Source organism: Halictus rubicundus, chromosome 4 (assembly GCF_050948215.1).
Source record: "Halictus rubicundus isolate RS-2024b chromosome 4, iyHalRubi1_principal, whole genome shotgun sequence".
NCBI lineage: Eukaryota > Metazoa > Arthropoda > Insecta > Hymenoptera > Halictidae > Halictus > Halictus rubicundus.
Window position 1 is genome coordinate 105,736 of NC_135152.1, and position 24,697 is coordinate 130,432.

General features: G+C 38.2%; 1 protein-coding gene across 1 annotated transcript in view; it reads right to left on the reverse strand.

Moving 5' to 3' along the window:
- Positions 1-6,633: 6,633 nt before the first annotated feature.
- Mnd (L-type amino acid transporter minidiscs) overlaps positions 6,634-24,697 on the reverse strand; it is a 354,849-nt gene continuing 336,785 nt past the window's right edge. Inside the window, exon 9 of the mRNA XM_076786178.1 lies at positions 6,634-7,462. Coding sequence (XP_076642293.1) covers positions 7,401-7,462 — 62 coding nt within the window. The 3' untranslated portion in view covers positions 6,634-7,400. The remainder of the gene's footprint in view (positions 7,463-24,697) is intronic.

Sequence of the window (24,697 nt, forward strand, 5' to 3'; positions counted from 1 at the left end):
AAAAAAAAGGGTTAGGGTTAGGGTTAGGGTTAGGGAACGTCACGAATCCAACCGCCACGGCGTCAAAACGGTACGAGTTCAATCGGCACGGCGTCCAAACGGCACGAGTCGAATCGGCACGGAGTCCAAAAGGAACCCGTCCAATCGGGACGTGTCCAATCGGTCGGAGTCCAACTGAGCATCACCCCATCTTAACGTCGCTTATGTCTTTTACAATACGCATATAACTATATCTAATACGCAGACAATTATATCTAAATACGCCAAATTCTTATGTAATTAATACTCTTAACACACTGAACGCCATGCCGGTCCCTAGGGACCGGTGCTAGACTTTCCATTCAGACCTCGTCGGTCCGCATGGGCCTGCGGCAGACTTTTCGTTCATTTTATCGCCGTGCGCCACGTTACCCGACGTCTGTGTATACTCTGGCTTGCCTATCGGCGAGCGGCCCTGCAGGGCCTGCGGGCAAATATAAAAAAAATATAAGTACTAACTAAGAAAAATATAAATTTAACATTTGTTGGCCGCCACGTCCCCCAAAGCCGCCACGGCAGTTCTATATGAATTTCATTTTATTTTCTTCATCAGCTTGTTCTCAAACATGTAAAATGTAAATTAAAAAGAAGGAAACGTTTTAGTAATAAATAGTAAATGGTTATAAATTACGAATGATTAAAAATATACCGTCTCCTCACCACATCTGGCCAAGTCCGGCGTAATGTTAATTTGGCGACTGCCGCCCACAGCTCCTTCGACATCGCCGTCGCCGTCGCTTCGTTATTATTATATTCCATCTATATCATGGAACACATACAATACAATATAATATATCATTGTCACAAAAGATTGGATTGGAACGAAACTTCATAGCGTTATTAAATTAAATATCGCGCCTCAACACCGAGCATCTTAGGTAAAATTACTTTTATTGTACACTCAAACGCGACACCAACATGTGCAAAACACATTTTAATCAGAATATATTTGTATTGTTTGGTAAATCGTGCAATCTCTAAAACCCTTCATTATCGTCGAATATCCTAATCTAGTAATTGAACGTTCCCACACGATATAATCTTACCACTCGGATTGTATCAATTAAATTATATTAGTTACGAGGCCTACTAACTATCCCAGCGACTCCCTGATTTCGCATCAGGTTCGTCTTTGAGTCATCCAACCTCTCAGCGGCTCCACAATTTCGCATTGGGTTCGTTTATGAAGTTTCACCCTCCTAGTATATCCGCGGTTTCGCACTGCTCTCCCTGGCTCCCTGACTTCGCTTCAAGTTTGTCCTCGACGTCTATAATCCTAGCGGCTCCCTGATTTCGCATCAGGTTCGTCTGCGTACCTAACTAACAAATTAAAATCATATTTCTGGGGTAATAATCCTTTGTCAACCTCTCACGCTGCTCGCAGCTCTGGCTCGTAACAAGAACATAATTCACTAAAACCAAGTCCACCCTATAACTACCCTTGATATACAGGTCCAAACTTGAAACTTGTCACCGACGAGTTTCATTGAGAGCCCTATCGATTGGTGTGACCAAAAATCAATTTGGTTTGCAGGCACTTTTTATCATATTATCCAGCTATATCTTTATATCAAAATCAGTGTCGAGGCTAGCAATTAGAGACGGTTTATGACACGGACGTGGATTTACCTTTTGGGTTTGTCGAACCGGTCGACAGTTGGCACGCAGATGTTTGTGTTATCCTGCAGCACGTTTTAAGGGTTTTTCGAACCTCCGACCTGGAGTCACGCGGCACGGTTGCCAAGTTGCCATTCATCTCGGGCGAAAAGAGGACTTTCCTCACTCCCACCCTTCACGCAGGTAAGAACGCAAAGGAAAGGGAATCGGGCCCAAGGCAAATTTGAAATCAGTCTGCGCGGGGAAAATATCCTTGAGGTTTCTCGCAGTCACTTGACTACAAGCTCAAGACCAACGGGGTCTCACCAAGTCACGGGACTTACTAGGAAGTAGTTCTAAGTATTGTACAGCCAGTTAGTTCAAATAAACTCTGTGGTCACCAACTACTACATTTTTTCCCACATCGGTATGTGTGGTCCTTCGAATGAACATTCGGGGCACATCACGTGCTATACGCAGCGAGATTCATCGCGAAACGGTCGCGACCTATTCCGCAACAATCAGTATTCCCCTTGTCAGATGCTACATCATACACTGCATTTAATAGGAAATCAAAAGTAGAGATTTTGTGTATATTTTGGAAGCAACATAAATCTCATCATTATTTATTTAAGATATTGTCTTTTATTCAAAAACATTAAACGATATTTCCAAAGTAACATCATTTTCTCACCATGGGTCACAATTTAGGGGAGTTAGAACAGAAAAAATAAAAAACTACCCTAATGTATAATCCTCAATGTATTCATTTGTTACTTTGTATTTATTACAGAAAGGATGAAAAGGCATCCCCTTGACATTTCATTTACAGTGTACAGCTTTTGTTCACATATTTTTACTTGACAATGTGTATAATAAAGTAATTTAATAAAATACAATTTGTAGTGTTGGTAAATTATTTGCTATATCTGGTGTTACAATATTTGTTGCTTATAGACTAGGTGCTTCTTTACCGGTTTCTTGTTTTGCGAATACTATCGTAGAGTTTATAAAAAATCCTACGCTTTGTGTACAATGATAAAAACAAGGAGATTAAATTTGCACATCATTGTGTTTCCTAAAAAAATTTTAACATCTTTCGTTGGAGCTGAAGGACGATGATATATCCTATTATTAAATGGGTCTAAAACTTTCTGACTTTGTCTGATGCCATGTCTACACTAATCAGGTGTTCGCGAGCTGTATGATATAATACTTTATAGTATTATATTAATACTTTATAGTATTATATCATACTGGAGTTCACGAAAAGCTTGCGAAAAGATCACGAACAGTTTGCGAATAGCCGTGAACCGTTTTCGCTGTTCGCAGACAACAGTATGGACTCGGCATTAGATTTTCCTCGACCACCGGTATCATACTGTAACGTTATACTAACAATCATCACATTTGATCATAATCAAAATGTTTGACAGGATTCCAAATTATAGATCAGACAGTACAATTCTATAGAGAGGTGTAAAAATGATCAAATTTTATGTTGTTCTTAAATAGTTTGCTAGATTATAACAGAAATGTAGTGTCATTTATAATGTTATTGTATAAATGTTTCTTTGTCTATCTAATTATATTCTTACAAGTAATTAGCAACTATAACTTTAAATATTTTAAAATACATTTTCTTCATAATATTTTCTCATTATGCTATGGATTTGTTATTTTAGTAAATCAGTTAAAAGTTCGTAACATTATCGTTACGTTTTAACTTCTGACAATGAAATTATTATAGTTTCTTAACTGAAAACGGAAGAATGTACATTTATTACGAAATAAAAGCTTAGTATTTTAAGGGTGATAAACATTGTGACGGCAAAAAAAAGTAAATTTTTTGCCCATAATTTAAACGTATAACATGTAAAGGATATCTCTCTAAAATAATTTTTTGAAATTCATAAAAATAATGGTACTACTACAGTCGCTTTTTGCTGTGTTTCCGAGTCTCCGAGCATGTATCAATCCTCAGTTTTCGTAACCTTTGAAACTAATTTATACTTGTATACCGTTAGTCTCTTATATTAGAAACTGATGATCTGCGTAAGTATTACGACAAAATTATTTGATAAAATAATAACTTTGAAATGTATACCGGGTGGGTCACTACATATTACGACTACATGGTTCACGTAGATTTGAATGGTGTCAAGAGGGACATATTCTAACGTTAACAGTTTTTGTATAAGTGGTCATTAACTTTTTTTTAAATGGAAAAATATATTTTTTATTGCATCACTTAATGCATCTTCATATTCTTTATAAGAAAGTGTTAATCTACTTATATGAAAAAATCATTTATTTTGAGATATGAGAGGTTCAATGTGACGATCTCTATATTATAACATTCACAAGTAGTTTATACAAAGTTATGACAAAAAATTGTTTTTAAGAAAAAAGGTTGTTACATTTCAAAAGAAAACTAATTCAATGGTAAAAAGAATATTTGGGTAGTTGGTTCTCGGGTATCGCAAAAAATTCGGAAATATCAAATACTTTTTTAATCATCACAGCATTTATCTCCCTCAATTTTCTGTGACCTGAAATTATCATTTACACACTTCTGTGGATTTAAGCATTTTTCCCTTTGCATGACATACAAGGCACGTCGTCAGTCATCAGTTATCAAATTCCTGATATTCCTATATTTTGTCGTTGATTCGGGAGAATGTATAATTTGAATAGGAGAAATATTTTCCTCGTCTACTTGTAAATTCTATCTTGTCGTTCTCGAACACGTTCAAAAATACATATGTTTTACAATGATCCATGCGTAATTCTACCGTTTATCGCCCTCAGGTATTTGACAAATTAGCGAGATACACAACCAGTAAGGAGAATATGGCAAGTCGAACGGGTGCGTATACGTTATTACTACTTATGCATACATCAACGAGAACTTATTGAACAAAAGAGCAATGTATCGGTATATGAAGAATGATAAATAATTTATAGTTCCTCGTGTCGTATGTACAATTAAATAATATAAATATGTATACTACTTCATTTATAATACAATATTATGCGTTTTAATGAAGTTTCCATGAGTTTCAATCCGTGATGGGCAAAACGCATTTCAAAAAACATTGAACTACAAACATATTATAAACTTTATTCGATTGTTATGCCATTACAAAATACTTTTATGTAATGCACATAAATCAGTTGACGAATACCTTGGCATTTTGTATTTAATCATGTTATGGATTATGAAATACTTCCGTAATTTATACAGAGTGGGACAATAACTATGTCCAGTTTGAATATCGCCGTTATTTGTAATAATATGAAAAAATATTATATAGAAAACTTACACGGTAGACAGGGGGATATATTGTGACACAAACATTTTCTGCGTCGGTGGACGCATAGAGGACATTTCAAGGTCAACTCTATTTTTTTAAATGGAATACTATGTTTTTATCACAATGTGATAGCCAGTGTTGAGACGAATTCAGCAAGTTATCATTGAAGGTCATGCATGGTCAAATATGGTAGTAAAATAAACTTTATTACATTACGGGAGATGCTCGAATTGATGACTGTTTGCGTCAATGCAAAGTTGCAATCTTCGTATCCCTGCATCACGTGCATGTCTTATCGTTTCTGAACTTATCGGACCGCATTTTATCGATGGAAATCTTACTGGCGAACGATATGAACACTTTATACGAATTAGATTGGGGACTTTATTAGAAAATGTACCACTAAACGTTCGCCAAATGATGTGGTTACAGCACGACAGATGTCCAGCACATTATGCTCGGAGAGTAAGAGATGCACTGAACGAACTTTACCCAAATAAATGGATAGGACGTGGAGGATTAGTTTCTTGGCCAGCTCGCTCTCCGGATTTAACACCATTAGATTTTTTTCTCTGGGGAGCATTGAAAAATGCTGTTTATCAAGAAGTACCCACTACACCAGAAAATATAAAACAACGGATAATTGCAGCATGTGCTAGAATAAGTTCAGAAACGATAAAACATGCACGTGATGCGGGGATACGAAGATTGCAACTGTGCATTGACGCAAACGGTCACCAATTCGAGCATCTCCTGTAAGGTAATAAAGTTTATTTTACTACCATATTTGACCTTGCATGACCTTCAATGATAACTCGCTGAATTCGTCTCAACACTGGCTATCACATCGTGATAAAAAAAACATAGCATTCCATTTAAAAAAATAGAGTTGGCCTTGAAATCTCCTCTATGCCTCCGCCCACGCAGAAAATGTTTGTGTCACAATATGTCCCCCTGTCTACCGTGTAAGTTTTCTATATAATATTTTTTCATATTATTACAAATAACGGCGATATTCAAACTGGACATAGTTATTGCCCCACCCTGTATTTAAGAACTCATCGAATACCGAATACTTGCTGTAGCAGCAATATTTGTCTCAAAAGCATAATGATGCAAATATTTATCATCAACTGTACAACAGTACATCAACTTTATACAATGCGAATATGCAGTATGCAGGCTGCAAAAGATACATACATCCTGTTAAATTTACGGAAATAATATAGTTTTTGTTCAGCTGTGATACTGTCAATACAAGTATTTATATCTTTATTAGGTCACACATATGAAATATTATTGTATTCAGTATTCAATGAGCATTCAATCACAGCATGATTAAATACAAAATGCCAAGATATTCGTCAACTGATTTATCTATTAAATAGAAGAATTTGGTATTTTACACGTATTTCAATTACAAAAGCATTCGACGCTGCCCATCATTGGTTTCGACGAAGAGTTTCAGTGGTTTTTCTGGCTTGGCATGCATTCCTTATACACGAGACATTATGTCATGTGTCATATCCTGCGTGATCGGTGCGGTTTGTTCCGCATCGATCGACTATCTACGAACCATGATAAAATAATCCAACGTTGCATTCAACAGAGTGATTGGTAAGAGGGCACAGATCCCTAACTATGCGTAGCGAGCTTTTCATCCCACGATGGATTGAACGATGTCATTTTGAGATCGCTAATCAGCTAGAATCGTTAAAAAAAATCTTTCAAATTTGAAATTGTTGACATCAAACTGCTCTATCGTTATCGTTCACAAAGATACACAAAGTAACAAGTACAAAATGGCACCTTGTGATTCTCCGTAGTGAGAACTTTATATAAAAATCACATGAAAAAAGAACGAATTGATATGTGTACAGAAAAAGTGGTAATCACTCTTAAACCCGATTATAGACTTGCAATCCTTGGAGTCACAAGTTCGAATCAATCTGTATTGGTAGCTGAAAATTCATAGTTCTCTCAGGATTAAATGCGTATCTTTGCGTCTTGTGATTGTGCTTTATGCCATGCAATCCTCTCGAGTGGTGATTTTCGTAGAAAATTCGGATTGTTGCGTTACAATAAAGGAATTTAGGAATTGACGCACTGTCGACTTTAGTATTACTGTATTCGTTCGAAGGTATGTACCGACATATATGTATGTGGAAAACGGCGCGCAGAAGATATGTGGCTGCGAATGTCGTCACGTTCAGGATTCACTGGTTCGCAGTTTTTGCACGAAGCGACATAGATTTCATTGGAATGTTGCGCCCCATTTGATGCACATTGACGGTCTGTTGCGACGGGTTTTGTAATGTCTAACTGCAATCGCGTATAAAACGAGTGAGTCAGTTTGGCAGCATGTCGCGCGATTAGCGCGATTTCCAGGAGAAAACTGACCACACACGCGTTACGACGCGGCGAACGAACAACTTCGTTTTGTGGATCTCAATCGCTCTTCTCCTCCTGCATACACATGAACAGCTTCACACACACCGTGTTCAGGTTATCTGTAACAGGAAAAACTAATAATTATTCCAACACAAATCGGATTAAAACCAGTAACTATTATTTGAAACATTATTGCGTATTGTTTAAAATAACAAAGACATTTAAGTGGGCAGAGTTCGTGGGACACACTGTATATTGAAACAGTTATAGTTATGCCATAACAGTCGGTCATCTCAGTTTGACACAAACTCTTTCGATTCTTCTTACATTATATAAATTTTGGAATATTATTAAATGAAGTATGTGTAATAAATAATTGCTTTATTATTCATTTCATTTGTCATAACTTTTTAATTCTCGAGTGACATTGTTTTCATTATAATTTTATTTTCCATTCCAAAATGCAAATATAATTTTCTAAAAAATACGAAATATAATAAAATTAATTTTGGTTTATTACTCATGTCATTAAAGCAGAGACCCTAACTGTTATAACCAAAATTCTAGAAATTGTGGCATAAGAGTTAAAATTATTCTTTAAATGTTTATGGTTGCAAATAACCATTTGAATGACTAAAATTTTTAGAATTCAATTTTGGTTACAAATGACTGTCATTGACAACGAAAATCGTTTTCGGTTATCAGTAACCATTATCGTTGATGAGAATTATTTTTTGATCACGGTTAACCGTTATCGATGACTCGGTTTTGTTTTGGTTTGTTACGAGCCAGGGCTGCGAGCAACGCGAGAGGCCGGCGAGGGGGTTATTACCCCAGGAATATGGTTTCAATTTGTTAGTTAGGTACGTGGACGAACCCAATGCGAAACCGGGGAGCTGATAGGAGGGTGAAACTTCGTGAACGAACCCAATGCGAAATTGGGGAGTCACTGGGAGAGACGCGTAGACACCGCGAAGCTGCAGGGAGGTTGTATAACAGCGCGGATAAACCCAATGTGAAATTGGCGAGCCGCTGGGAGTTGGATGACTCACAGACGAACGTGATGCGAAATCAGGGAGCCGCTAGGATAGTTAGTAGGCCTCGTAACTTATATATAATTTAATTGATACGATCCGAGCAGTAAGATTGCATCGTGTGGAAACGTTCAATTATTATATTAGGATATTGGAACAATAATTGGGGGCTTGTAGATTACGCTATTTGCCAAACAAGACAAATATATTCTGAATTTGAAAATTGTTACAAGTGTTCATGTCGCGAATGAATTTAGAGTAAGTGTACAATTAAAGAATTTGTTACCTACGATGCACGGTTTTGCCGCATTGGCAATGCGGCGTCTGAGAGCAATTATTAAATGCCAAACAGAAGCTATACCGAACTAACGGAATCTATAAGGTTAAGGAGGGCGGCACGGATTTGGCCTTGACTGTCACGCTATGGTCCTCGAACGGTCAGTAGGGAAAACTGATTGTGGAATGGTTAAAATTTTCTGTGTGGAACTACGTCGCGTCTACGACGTATCGGTAAAAAAGAATATATGAAATGCCGACTGTAAGAAGATTGAGTAGTAGCGGAAGAGAGAAAAGAAAATTGGGAGACAAAGCTAGCGACTAGACATGGTTGCCACATATCATCCTTCGCCTCACTGTTGCCATGTCATCAAACCCGTAAATGTACAAGGGTTTCGTGAAACTGATTCCTGCCTCATGAGCCCGATTCAGCCGACCAACACATGCTAACACATATATTGCCACGGGCGCGTAGATATACGCAGAAGTCGTTGTCACATTACCTCTGGAGTTTTTCGCTAATATCTCTAAAATGAAACTCGAACGGCGCTCACAATTTATAATATTTTTTTTACTTTAGATGTCAAATCTGAAGTCAACAAACAAACAAATACAAATTTACAACTAAAGGCTAAATGTAAAATAAACTTGAATAATATCATATATTTAAATAAAAGTTTATAGCGATTTCCAAAGTTTTATATATGTATATATTGTGACGTTGCAATTTTTGCGACGTCACTTTCCTGCTCAGAGCGGAAGATCGGAAGGACCGGACTGCCGAGAATAGCGTTATCGCAAATACTACGACTGCTCGAAAGGTTAGGAAGCGTTCCCCGAGGAACTTCCGGATCGATCCTAGATCGAATTTTGACAGATTTCACGCGCGCCGAGCACGGCCAAGTTTCAAGAACGTGCCAACGGCACCAACATGCCTCCCGACGATACCGAAGGGCACCTCGCTTCGCGGGACCATCCATCGACGAACTATGGCCACTACGAAAAATCCTGTGCACAGGTCAATTGGGAAAATGGAGACGCCACACACGGGCCAGACACCCGGTGGCGACGACGAGGGACGAAGGCCCCTGTCGGCCATCGGACATTTCTTTTCGCGGTCCTGCCGCCGCCTCACCTAGCCACTTGAAATGGGGCCTCAGCGAGGGTGGTGTAGGAGTCCCATAAAGGGGGAGATCCCAGATCGGCCCCGCCGGCCGCGAGAAGCGGCCGGCATGATTTTTCGCGTATGGTCCGGTGCCCGAGGACCAGTCGAGGACACGGTCCTGCGTTCTCGGATTTTCGCGTGCGTAGCGCGACCCATTAGGAAAAGTCGGGACCAGGGCTTAGAGTGGAGGTAATGAGGACCCTGTCGTCGCGTTACCGTCCCGCCAAGGATCACTGTCGTGGTAGCTTCCGTCCAGCGAGAGGCGTCTTCGCATATCGTGCGTGATCGCGTCTCGTTCCCCAAACTTTCGCGTGCCGAGGCGTATTCTGCCTCGTGCCATCCGCTCACGCCGAAGCCGTCGACGTTTTGAGCTCGTTCGCAGTATTCCCATCGAAATAAAGTCCGGAAATCTGCCTCGGAGGAGCCGCAGTCGATAGAGATTGTAATCGGTCCGTTATTCGCCTTTCACGGAACGAATTCCGCCGCGGAACGAATCGCGTACCTTCCGCCGAATGCTTCGCCGTCCGTCGGATACCGAATAATACCGCGACAGTCCAATTGTAATCGCGCCGGCCATCCGCGCGCCGCGAAGCTCTCGCCTCGACGAAAGCCGTATCCCGTGCCGACCTACCCCACGCGCGCGGCAAATTTTACCGTACGACACCCACGCGCTGCGAAATTGCCACCTGTTCGCTGATCTTGTACGAAGAGCGCGGGCTCTTGGGTGCGGCCACGTGGCCGCGTATTTTGTAACCGCTGACGAATAATATATCATTCGAGCCCATCTCGTACTATTTCATTTCCGACCTGCGCGATCCGCTCTGCCGTGAGGGCTGTCCTCGCTATTTCTGTGTCCGAACCCCAGACCCCTTTCGCGTCTCTCGTCCTTCTCGCGGTTCTCAAAGACGCGACTCCCGCCCTCCGCTTCGGCCGAAGGCGAAAGTCCCCCGTGTTTCGCGTGGCACCCTTCCGGTGCCTGGCGCCCAAGCAGAAGGCTCTTTTCGGTTCTGAAAGTCTTCGAGAACGCGTTAGTACCGGGAGGACCGCGTATCACGGCCGTAGACGGCCCGGCCTCAGTGCCTGTAAATTCTCGGAGTTGGCCCCGTTCCCGCATTCCTACGCGGAAAATCGTTATTTTACAATTAAACTAAATCCTATACGCATTACGCGTTGTTGCCGACGGGGTGCATCGCTGCCATCACGCCCCGACATATACAGGGTGGCCCACATAACTCTGAACAGCTCAATATCTCGAAAACTATGCCATCGATTTTAAAGTTCTTAGTCTTAAATTGCATGGAACTGAAGGGCCTTCCTGACTACATAAACGTGAAGTGGCCTCCCTTCCCTTTTAACGGAGGAGGGGAGGTACCTTTATAATTTTAAATGGAACCCCCTATAAAATGTTACATATTTAGATTCTACAGGAAAAAACAAGTCAATTTTGTCTGAAACATTTTTTTGTTAGATACTTCCATGATGAGATATAACAGTTTGAAGTTTCGAGTTGTAGGTACTTGAAGCGCTCGGAAATAGCGTTATGGAATTATACGCGCTTGAGTCCTTTGCTTATTCGTGAAGAAATAAAATGTACTTTAAATTAAATGTTCAAAATGTCCACCACGGGCTTGTAAACATTTATTTACTCGAAACATCAAAGTTGTTCTAACATTTTTTAACATTTCGGGAGTCACTGAAGCGCAAGCGTCACGTATTCTTTGTTTCATATCCTCTTTTGTCGTCGGTGGTTCAAACATAACTTTGTCCTTTACATATCCCTATAAGAAAAAATCTAATGGTGTTAGATCGGGGGATCGAGGAGGCCATTGACGAGGTCCCCCACGACCTATCCATTTGTTCCCAAATTTTTCGTTCAAAAATTGCCTGGTGATGATTGCAAAATGTGGAGGAGCGCCGTCTTGTTGGAACCACATTTCTCTTCTAACGTGCAGTGGCACATCTTCCAAAAGCGCAGGCAAATGATTTTTTTAAAATCACAATCTAACACCATTAGATTTTTTCTTATAGGGATATGTAAAGGACAAAGTTATGTTTGAACCACCGACGACAAAAGAGGATATGAAACAAAGAATACGTGACGCTTGCGCTTCAGTGACTCCCGAAATGTTAAAAAATGTTAGAACAACTTTGATGTTTCGAGTAAATAAATGTTTACAAGCCCGTGGTGGACATTTTGAACATTTAATTTAAAGTACATTTTATTTCTTCACGAATAAGCAAAGGACTCAAGCGCGTATAATTCCATAACGCTATTTCCGAGCGCTTCAAGTACCTGCAACTCGAAACTTCAAACTGTTATATCTCATCATGGAAGTATCTGACAAAAAAATGTTTCAGACAAAATTGACTTGTTTTTTCCGGTAGAATCTAAATATGTAACATTTTATAGGGGGTTCCATTTAAAATTACAAAAGTACCTCCCCTCCCCCGTTAAAGGGGAAGGGAGGCCACTTCACGTTTATGTAGTCAGAAAGGCCCTTCAGTTCCATGCAATTTAAGACTAAGAACTTTAAAATCGATGGCATAGTTTTCGAAATATTGAGCTGTTCAGAGTTATGTGGGCCACCCTGTATATACGGTACGTCGCACAGTGGTGCCAAATGGCCAAAAAGCGGCAAAAAATCTGTAAAAACGAAACTATCCAACGAATTTGTTTGAAAATTTGTAGAGACATTGCGACAGGTACAACGCTTCTTTGGAAAAAAAATTTTTTTTAAAAGTTGTTAAACATTAAGTAATATGGGCTAATCGGAAATATCTGTTTTCTGCCCATTTTTTATTTATGAATGCATACAATAAATCCTTTAATAGATTTTGGTCTGGCACTGATCGTTTTGGCAAGGTATAATATTCAACTATCTATGTGTAAAAAATCTTGAGACCCTTCCTGACCCTTTCGCCGCAATTTAAGGGGGCCGGCAGGCATTTGGCCTGGACTGTCACGCTATGTTACGCTGTGCCTTTTTCCTAGACATTTTATGTCTTAAATAAGTAAGTAATGAATTAAAAATACATACCACCGTGTTTGTACATGTCTTTGCTACGTCTGTCCAGAGCCTTTTTTTCGATACGAACACTAAATCTCTCGAAACTAAGAGAATCTCTCTGGAATATTCGTATATGAACTTGCAAGGCTCAAAATCTTGACAAATTGACGCTTCAATATTGCAATGAGCAGTTTAGAAGTGGTCAATTGTGTTTCCTAAAAGTCCAATCTACGTCTGTATAGAGCCCAAATTGCGAATTTCTACGTCATCGTGGAGTAATTTGTAATATTCGGCAGAAAATTCGAATTCTGAAGCAAGTATGACGTCACAAGATGGCTGCCGCTGAGAGATTCTCTTAATTTCGAGAGATTTAGTGTTCGTATCGAAAAAAAGGCTCTATACAGACGTAGCAAAGACATGTACAAACACGGTGGTATGCATTTTTAATTAATTACTTACTTATTTAAGACGTAAAATGTCTAGGAAAAAGGCACAGCGTAACATAGCGTGACAGTCAAGGCCAAATGCCTGCCGGCCCCCTTAAGTTTAAATATCAACTTTCAGAATTTCCAAGAATGAATCGTGCGGAAGTTACGGTGTATTTGATATTTTAGGTGGATTTTTTAGGAATATTTCCGAATAATAAAGGAAAATGTGAAATGCATATAATTTATTAATTCTTTATGTATAAAAAAATATTTATTAACAATTTTTTTATATAAATTATTTTTATAACGCTCATTAAACCACTATCCGAAAAATGCCTGTTGCATTTTTACTACAGTGATCCAGTGAACGAAATCTTTGTTTATTTATAAAAAAAATTGTTATTAAATATTTTTATTTAAACAATTAATTCCAACTAACCATTTCACATTTTTCTTAGTTATAAATGATCTATCCCTAAAAAATTTCACCTAAAACATCAAATAAACGTGACTTCCGCGCGATTCATTCTTGGAAATTCCGAAAGTTGATATTTACACTTAAATTGCGGCGACAGTGTTTCGAAGTATCTCATGATTTTTTGTACAAAGCTAGATCAATGTTACAACTTGCCAAAACGATTAGTTCCAGATCGAAGCTTTTCAAAGCATTTTTTGTATTCCTCAGGCTTCAGGTTAGTCCATATTACTTAATGTTAAACAACTTTTTTTGAAAAATTTTTTTTGCCAGTTAATAGTTGAAGCCAGTTGCAATAACGCATATGACTTGTATACCCCTAAGTATTCAATTATAGGCGGAGTAATTACATAACTATCGCACTGAAAACTGATGAATTCCCAGGAGCGAAGAAATGGTTATTTACCATGCGTATATCACCGTAAAAAATTTTTTTGTAAAATCGGACTTCGGCACATTATGCACGCACTATGAGGCTATACAAAAATAATTGTTTTGCATATTTTTTTTGTGCGTCGCAGAGTGGGACAAGGTGACGAAGTTTCTGCCAAAATCAAAGAACTTTCGATAGAAATAAGATTGTTTGTTTTTTTTTTATTAAAGTTAAAATATTGCAGAATAAGGGAAAAATGGAGAGACTATAGTACAAACATGTTTTAACTTTGAAAATAAACTTATACCATGCACGGTTAGATTTTTTCTTGACATTCTATTCGAGTAAACAGCTGTTCGGTGTCGCTGTGCGTTCGCCCGACATTCAGTGATTGAGCGACTGCCGAACTGTGTTTGTTACGAGGACTCGGCCGTCGTCGCCACTCGTCTCTCTCTCCCGCACACTTCAGGCGGACCGAGTAGTTCGAGGTGCGCGGTGAGGGGAAAGAGCCGCGACGATATACGCGACAATCGGTCGAGTCCTCGCTCACTTCTTCTTCTAGGAATTGTAGTGACGGTGTGACAGTAAAGAAAACCGCTCTCCCAAATTCGAATCTTTTCTCACTTTTTATCACGATAACAAGTTCAAGTCTCCTCGTAGCGGAAACCAACGAAGATTGACACACATTCTGTACATCTTTTCTCGTAGATTTGATCACGCTGACTTCAAATCCGATCACAAAATTTGTCTGTCAACTCAGGATTTTGGAAAAAATCGATTTATGAGAAAAGAAACTAATGAAATCACAATTTTTCCGTTGAAATGATTTGATAACCTTCTGGTTTGAAGGTACAGTGAAATCTCGTTGTATTTCAGTCCCGCCGTCCTTTTTATTGACACTCATACGAAATCGGAGGTTCTCGCCGAGCGTTCCATTTGAAATCGCGAGGCGTTCGAAACAAGCGTGACGTTGAGTTGCGCAGCGAAACGTGCAAGGGTCAGAAACTTTTCAAACTGACGCTTCAATATTGCAATGAGCAGTTTAGAAATGGTCAATTGTCTTTGCTAAAGGTTCAATCTAGGTCTGTCCAGAGGCCAAAATGCGAATTTTTGCCTCATCGTCGAGTAATTTGCAATATTCGGTAGCATACATATCGTACATATGTAAACCTGTACTATCGATTTCAATTATCGACCGTATTTCATCGCAACGTACAGTGTTTGCCGCGGGGATACTGTGGCGCTAGTAAGCGGAACAGCGAAATGGTGCCTTTTTTTCTAGACATTCGACGTCTTAAATAAGTAAGTAATCAATTAAAAATGCATACCACCGTGTTTGTACATGTCTTTGCTACGTCTGTCCAGAGCCGTTTTCTCGATACGAACACTAAATCTCTCGAAATTAAGAGAATCTCTCAGCGACAGCCATCTTGTGACGTCATACTTGCTTCAGAAAGCGAGTTTTCTGCCGAATATTACAAATTACTCCACGATGAGGTAGAAATTCGCAATTTGGGCTCTGAACGGACATAGATTGGACTTTTACAAAACACAAGTGACCACTCTTAAACTGCTCATTGCAATATTGAAGTGTCAATTTGTCAAAATTTTGACTCTTGCATACGTATATGGATTTCAAACCGTGCCGGCTCCCTTAAAATTTGATTCGAAAGGGACTTCAACCCGATCTCACTAGAATTGACTCTTATGCGTATAACGCGACGTGACTTTACACGAGACTGCACGACTACTGATCGAAGAGAATGAAAATGAACAGGTTTATATACCCTGAACATGAAAGGGGTGATGAAGGGGCTCTGTTTGTAATTTGATGTCACGTAAGGTCACACTCCCATTTTTTGTCACTTCTAATGAAAACCAGGCCCCAGTTAGATTTTCGTTAAAAGGGGTTGATAGGAGGTTATCCAGGCTATTTCCTATCAGAATCTTAATTAACGGATACCAGAAGGGACTGCTCTAGAGGTTTTCATATAAAGAAGTCATACGGTATCTTTCTATTAATAAAAGAAAGCGGCCTAACAGCGGCCTTAACAGCGGCCTGTTGGGACGCTTTTCGTTCTCAGGAAAGAGATTAGAAAATTCTAGCGTGGGAGAACACTTCTCCATACGTAACCAATATCGACAGCGGACGTTCATTTTGGTTACGACGCACATTGCGGACAAGCGGGACATATCTCACTACACGTGTATATCACGATGTATGATAAATTCCTTTGGCAAAACTGTATATTAGGAGGAAATTGATATTATTAATCATTTAACAATCATTTTTATGCATAAATATTGTTAATTTCTTTTTTAATTTATTAATTTTATTGTTAAATTTCATTCTTTGAGAATAATTACCATCTCATGTACATTAGTAATCAAATTTAAATTTTTGTACAAAAATTTTCCATGGCCGTAATCTCTAGAGTGCCAAAAATCTAAAAATATTACATTAATTGTAGATGAGTGTTGCAATAATGATTCTGTATAATGGGAAGTGCTCACCAAGGTATATGCATTTTTTACATTTAATAAAGCAGATTTATTTTTGGTATAAATTTTCAACGGTGGTTTTATTTATTAATTGCATATAAAACTTCAAATGAACATATAACAAAAACGGCACAATACATACTGAGATTCTTATATATTCGAATATGCTTGTTATAGCTTAAGAATTTTATAGTTTTATTTGCAACTAACTGCTACTCTTAATTTTACAAACTTTTTAAGAGGTGCCCATACCTTTCCTTTAGGATCTATTGTGGAAAATTTGTTAATTTTTTTTTAATTTATTAGTTGTATTATTAAATTTCATTTTCTGTGAATAATTAACAATACATATACATTCGCAAACAAATTTGGATTTTTGTAAAAAATTTTGCTATTTGTCCGCCAAAGTTACAGTGCGGAATTTACTAGAAAAATTCAAAATTCGTGTATATCAAGATATGAAATACATTTCTTTTGAAAAAATGCGTATTAAGATGGAAATTGTTATTGACAATCATATAATAATCATTTTTATGCATAATAATCAGTAAATATCTGTCCGCGGGACTTTTATTTTGGTTACGAGAAATATCGATATCGGAACTTTTGTTTAGATAACTTTCAATCATCGTATATTTTTAAAAACAATATTATTAATAATTAATGTTTACGCACGATGTAAAATTAATTGTAGAATTTATATATTTTTAAGGGGACTTTCTCATGTAACCGCTAAAAAACCAATCGATTTTCATAAATTTCTTGAAAATTATGGTACGTCCTACGTTCAATTTTTTTTGCGATTGATTTAGCTACTCTTAGGTCATACAGGACAATTTTTTATATAGTTTTAATTATTTCTTCCTTGGTTCTATTTAGCCCATATAAATACATGCTTAAAAATCGTATCTTGCTCTCGTAGACGAATCCAAAGCTCAGGATGGACTAAAGCGAAAAAATCAAGATGATTCTTAATGTGTATGGTTGCCGTTATCGCCCCTACAAAAAAAAAAAATTTGTCTTAAAAATTTATAAAATGGCGTTTAATGGCGTTAAATGGCATTTTATTTAAATGGTTTTTTATAAATGTTTGAACAGACAGGATAACGAGTCATAAAAGATGTGCTGATTGAGAAATGTAACGTTCGGCAGGAACCAATCAGTGCACGGAAATGGGTGTCACCATATTGACACCTAAAATTGAGCAACGTCTTCGCATCACAAAGAGGGGTCCTCAAGAGACAAACGAGTCCCGAGGTCAGTTCTGTCAACGTCCGCCACGCTCCAAACGGCCGCGAGGAGAAGCACGAGTGACAGTGTGTGTGCCATGTGCGTACCGTGTGCGTGTACCATGGTGTGCCGCACACAACGCTAGATCTGCAAAAACGTACAAAATTGCAAGGGTTCGGGATGCCACGAATCATTCCTCGATAATGCAAAGATGGGGCTTTTCAATGGTCAAAAGCGCTAGATACAAGATAAATCTAGAGCGCTTGCCCCCACAAAAGTCCTACTTTTGCGATTTCGAGGAATATTTTGCAGTATTCGGTCGCATAATGCCCGTCAGAGAGGCAATCCAAGCACGCGTGGCCGACAACGTAAACAACGGCGCTGCCGTAGCTTCGTTCGACCAGCCGTGCCACGGCACACTCACACACCGCTAGGACTGCGTGTACGTGTACCTACGAGAATCGCACGGCTCTGGGAATCTGCATGTCATTTCGCGATAATGCAAAATGGCAGAGTTGGGAAAGATATTTATCTAAAAAATTTCGAATAACTAATAAGAGATAAAAAAATTTGTATTCATTATTCGAAGGTTCGAATGTAGAAAGTATCTTTATTCGACGAGTATCGAATAATTTTATTTGCGTTACATTTCAATATATGACTGTGACTCTCAACAGTTTCGGTTGGCGCAGGCCGTAACGTCTCCGGTATGAATCTTTTGGCCCGGGATCGAATTCCGCATGGAATGAAAGTTTAAACTTTTAGATGTTTCAATATACCTCCACAAAATTGTGACGAGCCAATGGAGGGGATTTCCCTGATGAAAATGAGGTCAAATTTGAGTGTAATTGAACAAGTTTCATAGAAGAAAAATTACAATCTCATTAAAGACAGATGTCGTGTTTGGACTCATTTTGATCGGGATAAGCTCTACAATTTATTCGTATTAACAATATTGTAGGCTGTTGGTCGATCGCTGGTCTTTGAAGTTCCGAGCTCGTAGAGTAGCGAGATATCGGTATGAAACAAATACCAATCCAATTGCAAAACTTCTTTATTTTTCATTATTTTTTTATGGAACTTAGGCCAACTAATTCGTGGCATTCTTCTGATTAAAACGACACTAAACACGGTAAAGATTGGACTGTATTTAGTATTGTTATCTGTAGATTTATTCGAAGGATTCGAACAATAGATACAGATAAAAGATGCAAAAATTATTCAAAGTTCGAATAAATTCGCTTCGACTAAAAAAATTATCTTTATTCGTCGGATAAATTCTCGTCGAATAAAGATACTTTCTATATTCGAAACTTCGAATAACGACTAAAATTTTTTTTCTTTTATTAGTTATTCGAAATTTTTTAGATAAATATTTTGCCCAACTCTGCCATTTTGCATTATCGCGAAATGACATGCGGATTCCCAGACCCGTGCGATTCTCGTAGGTACACGTACACGCAGTCCTAGCGGTGTGTGAGTGTGCCGTGGCACAGCTGGACCTTGTTTACGTTGTCGGCCACGCGTGTTTAGATTACCTCTGTGACGGACATCATGCGATCGAATACTGCAAAATACTCCTCGAAAACGCAAAAGTAGGATTTTTCTGGGGGCAAGCGCTCTAGATTTATCTTTTATCTAGCGCTTTTGACCACTGAAAAGCCCCATCTTTGCATTATCGAGGAATGATTCGTGGCATCCGGGACCCTTGCAATTCGCGTAGGTACACGTACACGCCGACCTAACGGTGTGTAAGTGCGCCGCACACTCTCATTCGAGCGCAGCGACTGCGTCATCGTCAGATATATTATGACGTCATGCTTTCTTATGAAACCTAACTTACCGGCGACATATATTGTCTCTTCCTCTGTTTTAACGATACAGTGTATCGCCACAGACGAGGTATAGGAGTAGACCAATCACCCAATATATTTTTCTGTCTCGCGCTCGGGGGGCTCTAGAGCCCCCGTACCATTCCGTGTCACATCCTACCGTATCATCCAGAACTAATATTGTGGAACCGATATTCTACAATGGCGCTGTTGCTGATATAATTTTAAATCTCATGTCGAGGATTCATATGATGAATGAAACAAAAGAATGTTGTTTCCTCTTAATTCCATTACGGCTGACACGCGAGTGCATCGAAGGAGACGTAATGTAATAATAATAATAACGTAACGTCTCCGGCTGAGAATATTTTGGTCCCGGATCGAATCCCGCATGGAATGATTTTTTTTTCGTTAAACACTTTTTTCTTGTTCTTTCTACTACGTCAGTCCTCTTCCCTGTGCAATTACAACTACAACAGTGTAATAACATAATTATAAGAAATTAAATTAGTTTAATATTAGCCAAAAGTAAGAACTTAGTTTAAATTTAATTTAATAAAATACGACGTTGATATCACTAATTTCATTTGACTATTTAATAGCTACCTACTCAATCTACTTCTGATATTGCTTTTCATTTGCAGCGTATATATTCTAATAAATTTAATTATTTGAGATTGATAAAAGATTGATCAACAATATTTATAATAACTAGTTTTGAACATTTTTTAAGGGTAATTAAATTTAAAAAACAAAAAGAATTATTTAAAAATACAAAATATATTTCAGTACATACCATTAAACCCGATTCTTTTTAATTTTTTCCGTTTAAATTTCACTTTGATATCTTTTTTAGTTCAAAAGTTATAGCAAAATATGCGCCTCGCCGAACCGGGAATCGAATGCGCTACTTCCAGACATAGTTGGGCACTATTTAGATAACAAATTATTTAAATAACGATTCGAATAAAAGATACTTTAACTTTATTCGTTATTCGAAGGTTCGAATAAAAAAAGTATCTTTGTCGAATAAATAATTTTATTCGACGAGAATTTATCCGATGAATAAAGATAATTTTTTTTATTCGAAGCGGATTTATTCGAACTTGGAACAATTTTTTCATCTTTTATCTGTATCGTTTATTCGAAGGCTTCGAATAAACAGCAACGAGGTCCGACGAGAGTCGAACTTCAAAGACCCAGCGACTGACAAACGGCATACAATGTAAGCAGATGGAGAATCGCGTACGAATGCAAGTTTAACTTTTAGATTTTTCAATAAACCACCATAAAATTGCGACGAGTGAATTGAGGGGCTTTTCCTGATGAAAATGAGTCCAAATTCGAGTGTAATCGAACAAATTTATTGATACGTAATGTTACGATAAAAATTACATTCTTATTGAAGATAGTCCAAATGATGTCGTGTTTGGACTCATTTTGATCGGGACAAGCTCCACAGCTCATTCGTATTAACAATATTGTTCTGATTAAAAACATAAAAGCGTAAATTGCCAATAATGCACGATTCTCCATCTGCTTACATTGTAGGCCGTTGGTCGGTCGCAGGTCTTTGAAGTTCCGAGCTCGTAGAGTCGCGAGATATCGGTGTGAAACAACTACCAATCAAATTGCAAAACTTCATTGTTTTTCAGGATTTTTTTATGGGACTTGCGCCAACTAATTCGTGGCATTCTTCTGATTAAAATGACACTAAACACGGTACAAATTGGACTGTATTTAGCATTTTTATCCGTAGATTTATTCGAAGGCTTCGAATAAATCTTCGGATAACTTTTGCCAGCTCGACGAATAAACGGCGACGAAGGCCGACGAGGACCGACGAGCGCCAAACGTCGAAGACCCAGCGACTGCCAAACGGCATACAATGTAAGCGGATGGAGAATCATGCATTATTGGCAATTTATGCTTTTATGTTTTTAATCAGAACAATATTGTTAAGACGAATGAGTTGTAGAGCTTGTCCCGATCAAAATGAGTCCAAACACGACATCATTTGGATTGTCTTTAATGAGATTGTAATTTTTATCGTAACATTACGTATCAGTGAAACTTGTTCGACTGCACTCGAATTTGACCTCATTTTCATCAGGAAAATCCCCTCCATTCGCTCGTCACAATTTAATGAGGATATATTGAAAAATCTAAAAGTTTAAACTTTCATACGTGCGCGATTCTCCATCCGCTTACAATGTATGTCGTCTGTCGTCGCTGGGTCTTTGAAGCTCGGCGCTCGGCGAAAGTTATTCGAAGATTTATTCGAAGCCTTCGAATAAAAGATACAAATAAAAGATGAAAAAATTATTCGAAGTTCGAATAAATCCGTTTCGAATAAAAAAAATTATCTTTATTCGTCGGATAAATTCTCGTCGAATAAAATTATTTATCCGATACTCGTCGAATAAAGATACTTTTCTTATTCGAACCTTCGAATAACGAATAAAGATAGAGTATCTTTTATTCGAATCGTTATTTAAATAATTTTTTATCGAAATAATGCCCAACTCTGCTTTTGACCATCTTATCCGGATTAGTCTTGAAAATCAACAAAAAAAAAATTATATAAAAAATATAGAACATATTTTAGTATACGCCATTAAACCCGATCTTTAAAAAAGATTTCTAGTCCAAATTTCGCATTGATATCTTTTTTAGTTTAAAAGTTGTAGCAAAATGTGCGCCTCGCCGAACCGGGAATCGATTGCGGCTCAGGCGCTCGAAACTTCGGTAACGTGAATTCGGCGGAACGCGTCGAACAGTCGAGCTGGCATCTCACACGGACAGAATAGAGGTACGCTTGTGTGTAGCGCGTGCGTAGTAGAAGCAACGTAAGGAGACGTACTGTTGCCTTCGTCGTTTATTTTCTCACTACAAACGCGAAAGAAAATAATGCAACTACGTTCTCAGTCAGTAGTGAAATAGATTGACATCTTGCAAAAAAGATCAACTACATAATTATTGATTTATTAATTCTTAACTCTTTCGAATTTTACAACTAATATTAATTGATATTTTGGATGATTCTTTAAAGCTAAAGTTTATGTTTTTTAAATGAAATATACATGAAAATATATAGTAAATTTCAATTTAATTTCTTTTTCAAGTTCAGTTACAAAATATATTCAAAATGGTTGCGTATTAATAGTGTTAAAAAATTGTAGAAATGCGAATAATAATTATACGTATGGAGAATTGTTATTTACGTTCAAGGTTTATGAAAATTGTATTTCTATAATTTGGAAACGTAGTATCTATATTTATTAATATTGTATTGATAAAGACAATTGTAGATATATAACATAATGACATCAAATAAAAAAATATAATTTGAACCTATAGTCATAACATCAGATATGTACATAACTCGTCAATCATTTGTATTTGACCAGATTTGATCATTTTTGTGGATCTAGTTCCAACATTTATCGTTCGTCAGCGTAGAGGGCGTAAGAAAACCAGTTGTTTACATGTGAGACACGAAACCCCATATGGTGATTGGTCTACTCCTATACCTCGTCTGTGGTATCGCTCGACACTGAATGTGGAAAGCGTACCCAGCTCCCCATACTGGACGAAAATGTTACTATTTAGCTTCTTCTAGCGGCCGTTAGAGCATTTCGTCAAGGTCGTATTAGTACGGCTGGCTCTTAAATGGCACACGTCCATCGTTTCGGGACCTCGATCGTACAGACCCATCGTTTCGGGACAAAGTCCATCGTTTCGGGGCAGTAGGCAAGCATCTAAGGCAAGGCCGGCTACATAGATTAGCCTTACTGACGAGTTCTCTAGCAGGTCTGGGACGAAACGCTTTTTTCTTTAAAATCATTTCATATCACTCGACCATTGAACCGGCTACCCAATATTAATTTGGCTGGTAGTAAATCGGCGGTATCGGAGGTCAACGTGTACTGCAAAACGAACACTTAAGATTTACAACCGTAATACAGAAAAATCTTGCGTTAGATCAGTATTGTCCGAACCGAGGTAGAGATAACATCTCCGAAGACTTGTACATTCAAAGCTAACGGTTGCTAATATGTGTTTTTAATAGTCATATTTAAACTAATCACTAGACTGCGGATTCTTATGCAAAATAAAAGTTGGCTGCTGCTATTGGAATTGACAGGAGCCAGACAGATATTGGATTCTTACTTTAATCATTTTAACAAGTTGAAGATAATGCACTGGTGTTTTTAAATTATTTTAATCTCCCTAATGTTTTAAAATGCACCTACTCATGTTTGCTACAAATGCAGAAATCTGTAATATAGTGATCACATTAAATGATTGTTGTAATTTGTGCTTCAATGCAAGTGATGTTGCGATTGTTATTAGTACATAGCTATATATGTGTTGGCAGATGTGAACAGTGATCCTGAGTGTGGAAAAATTTCACGGCATCTGTGTAAAATAAACATATGATTAATTTATCGATAAGAAATTGAAAGTAAAAGTCAAGATCGTTGACTTGACCGCACATCCCTTATGTTTTCGTATACCTACTACAGTAAATGCTCTATATAAGTCCACTACACAATTCTAGCGGGGGTCATACATCGGATAGGAAAAATTGTTCTTTGATTCACGCCGAACGTTGCCTATGAATTCCACATTGCACGCTGGAATCATAAATGACGGATGAGAAATTGCCTTTTTTTGATACAATGCTAAAGGTAAAAAAGGACAGCGAAGCTCGAAAGGGTCTTTCCGCTTACATGTGCTCTCTTATTTGCGTCCCCACCTACAGTCGTAATGACGAAAACACCCGAACACGAACGAGGTACGCCGATTACCTTATGACAAGCGTCAATCACCGTACCTCGGTTCATCTTCGGGTGTTTTCGTTACTTGCGTCGGTAGGTGCGAGTGCGAATAAGAGAGCACGCTTGAGCCGAACGCGAACGTGAGGAACTAACGCTGTTAGCCTCATGTTATCAGAACCGGTAACTTTAACGCGTGAGGTATGCATACCTCGCAGGTCAGTCCGGCCGGCTCAACATTACAACCCTG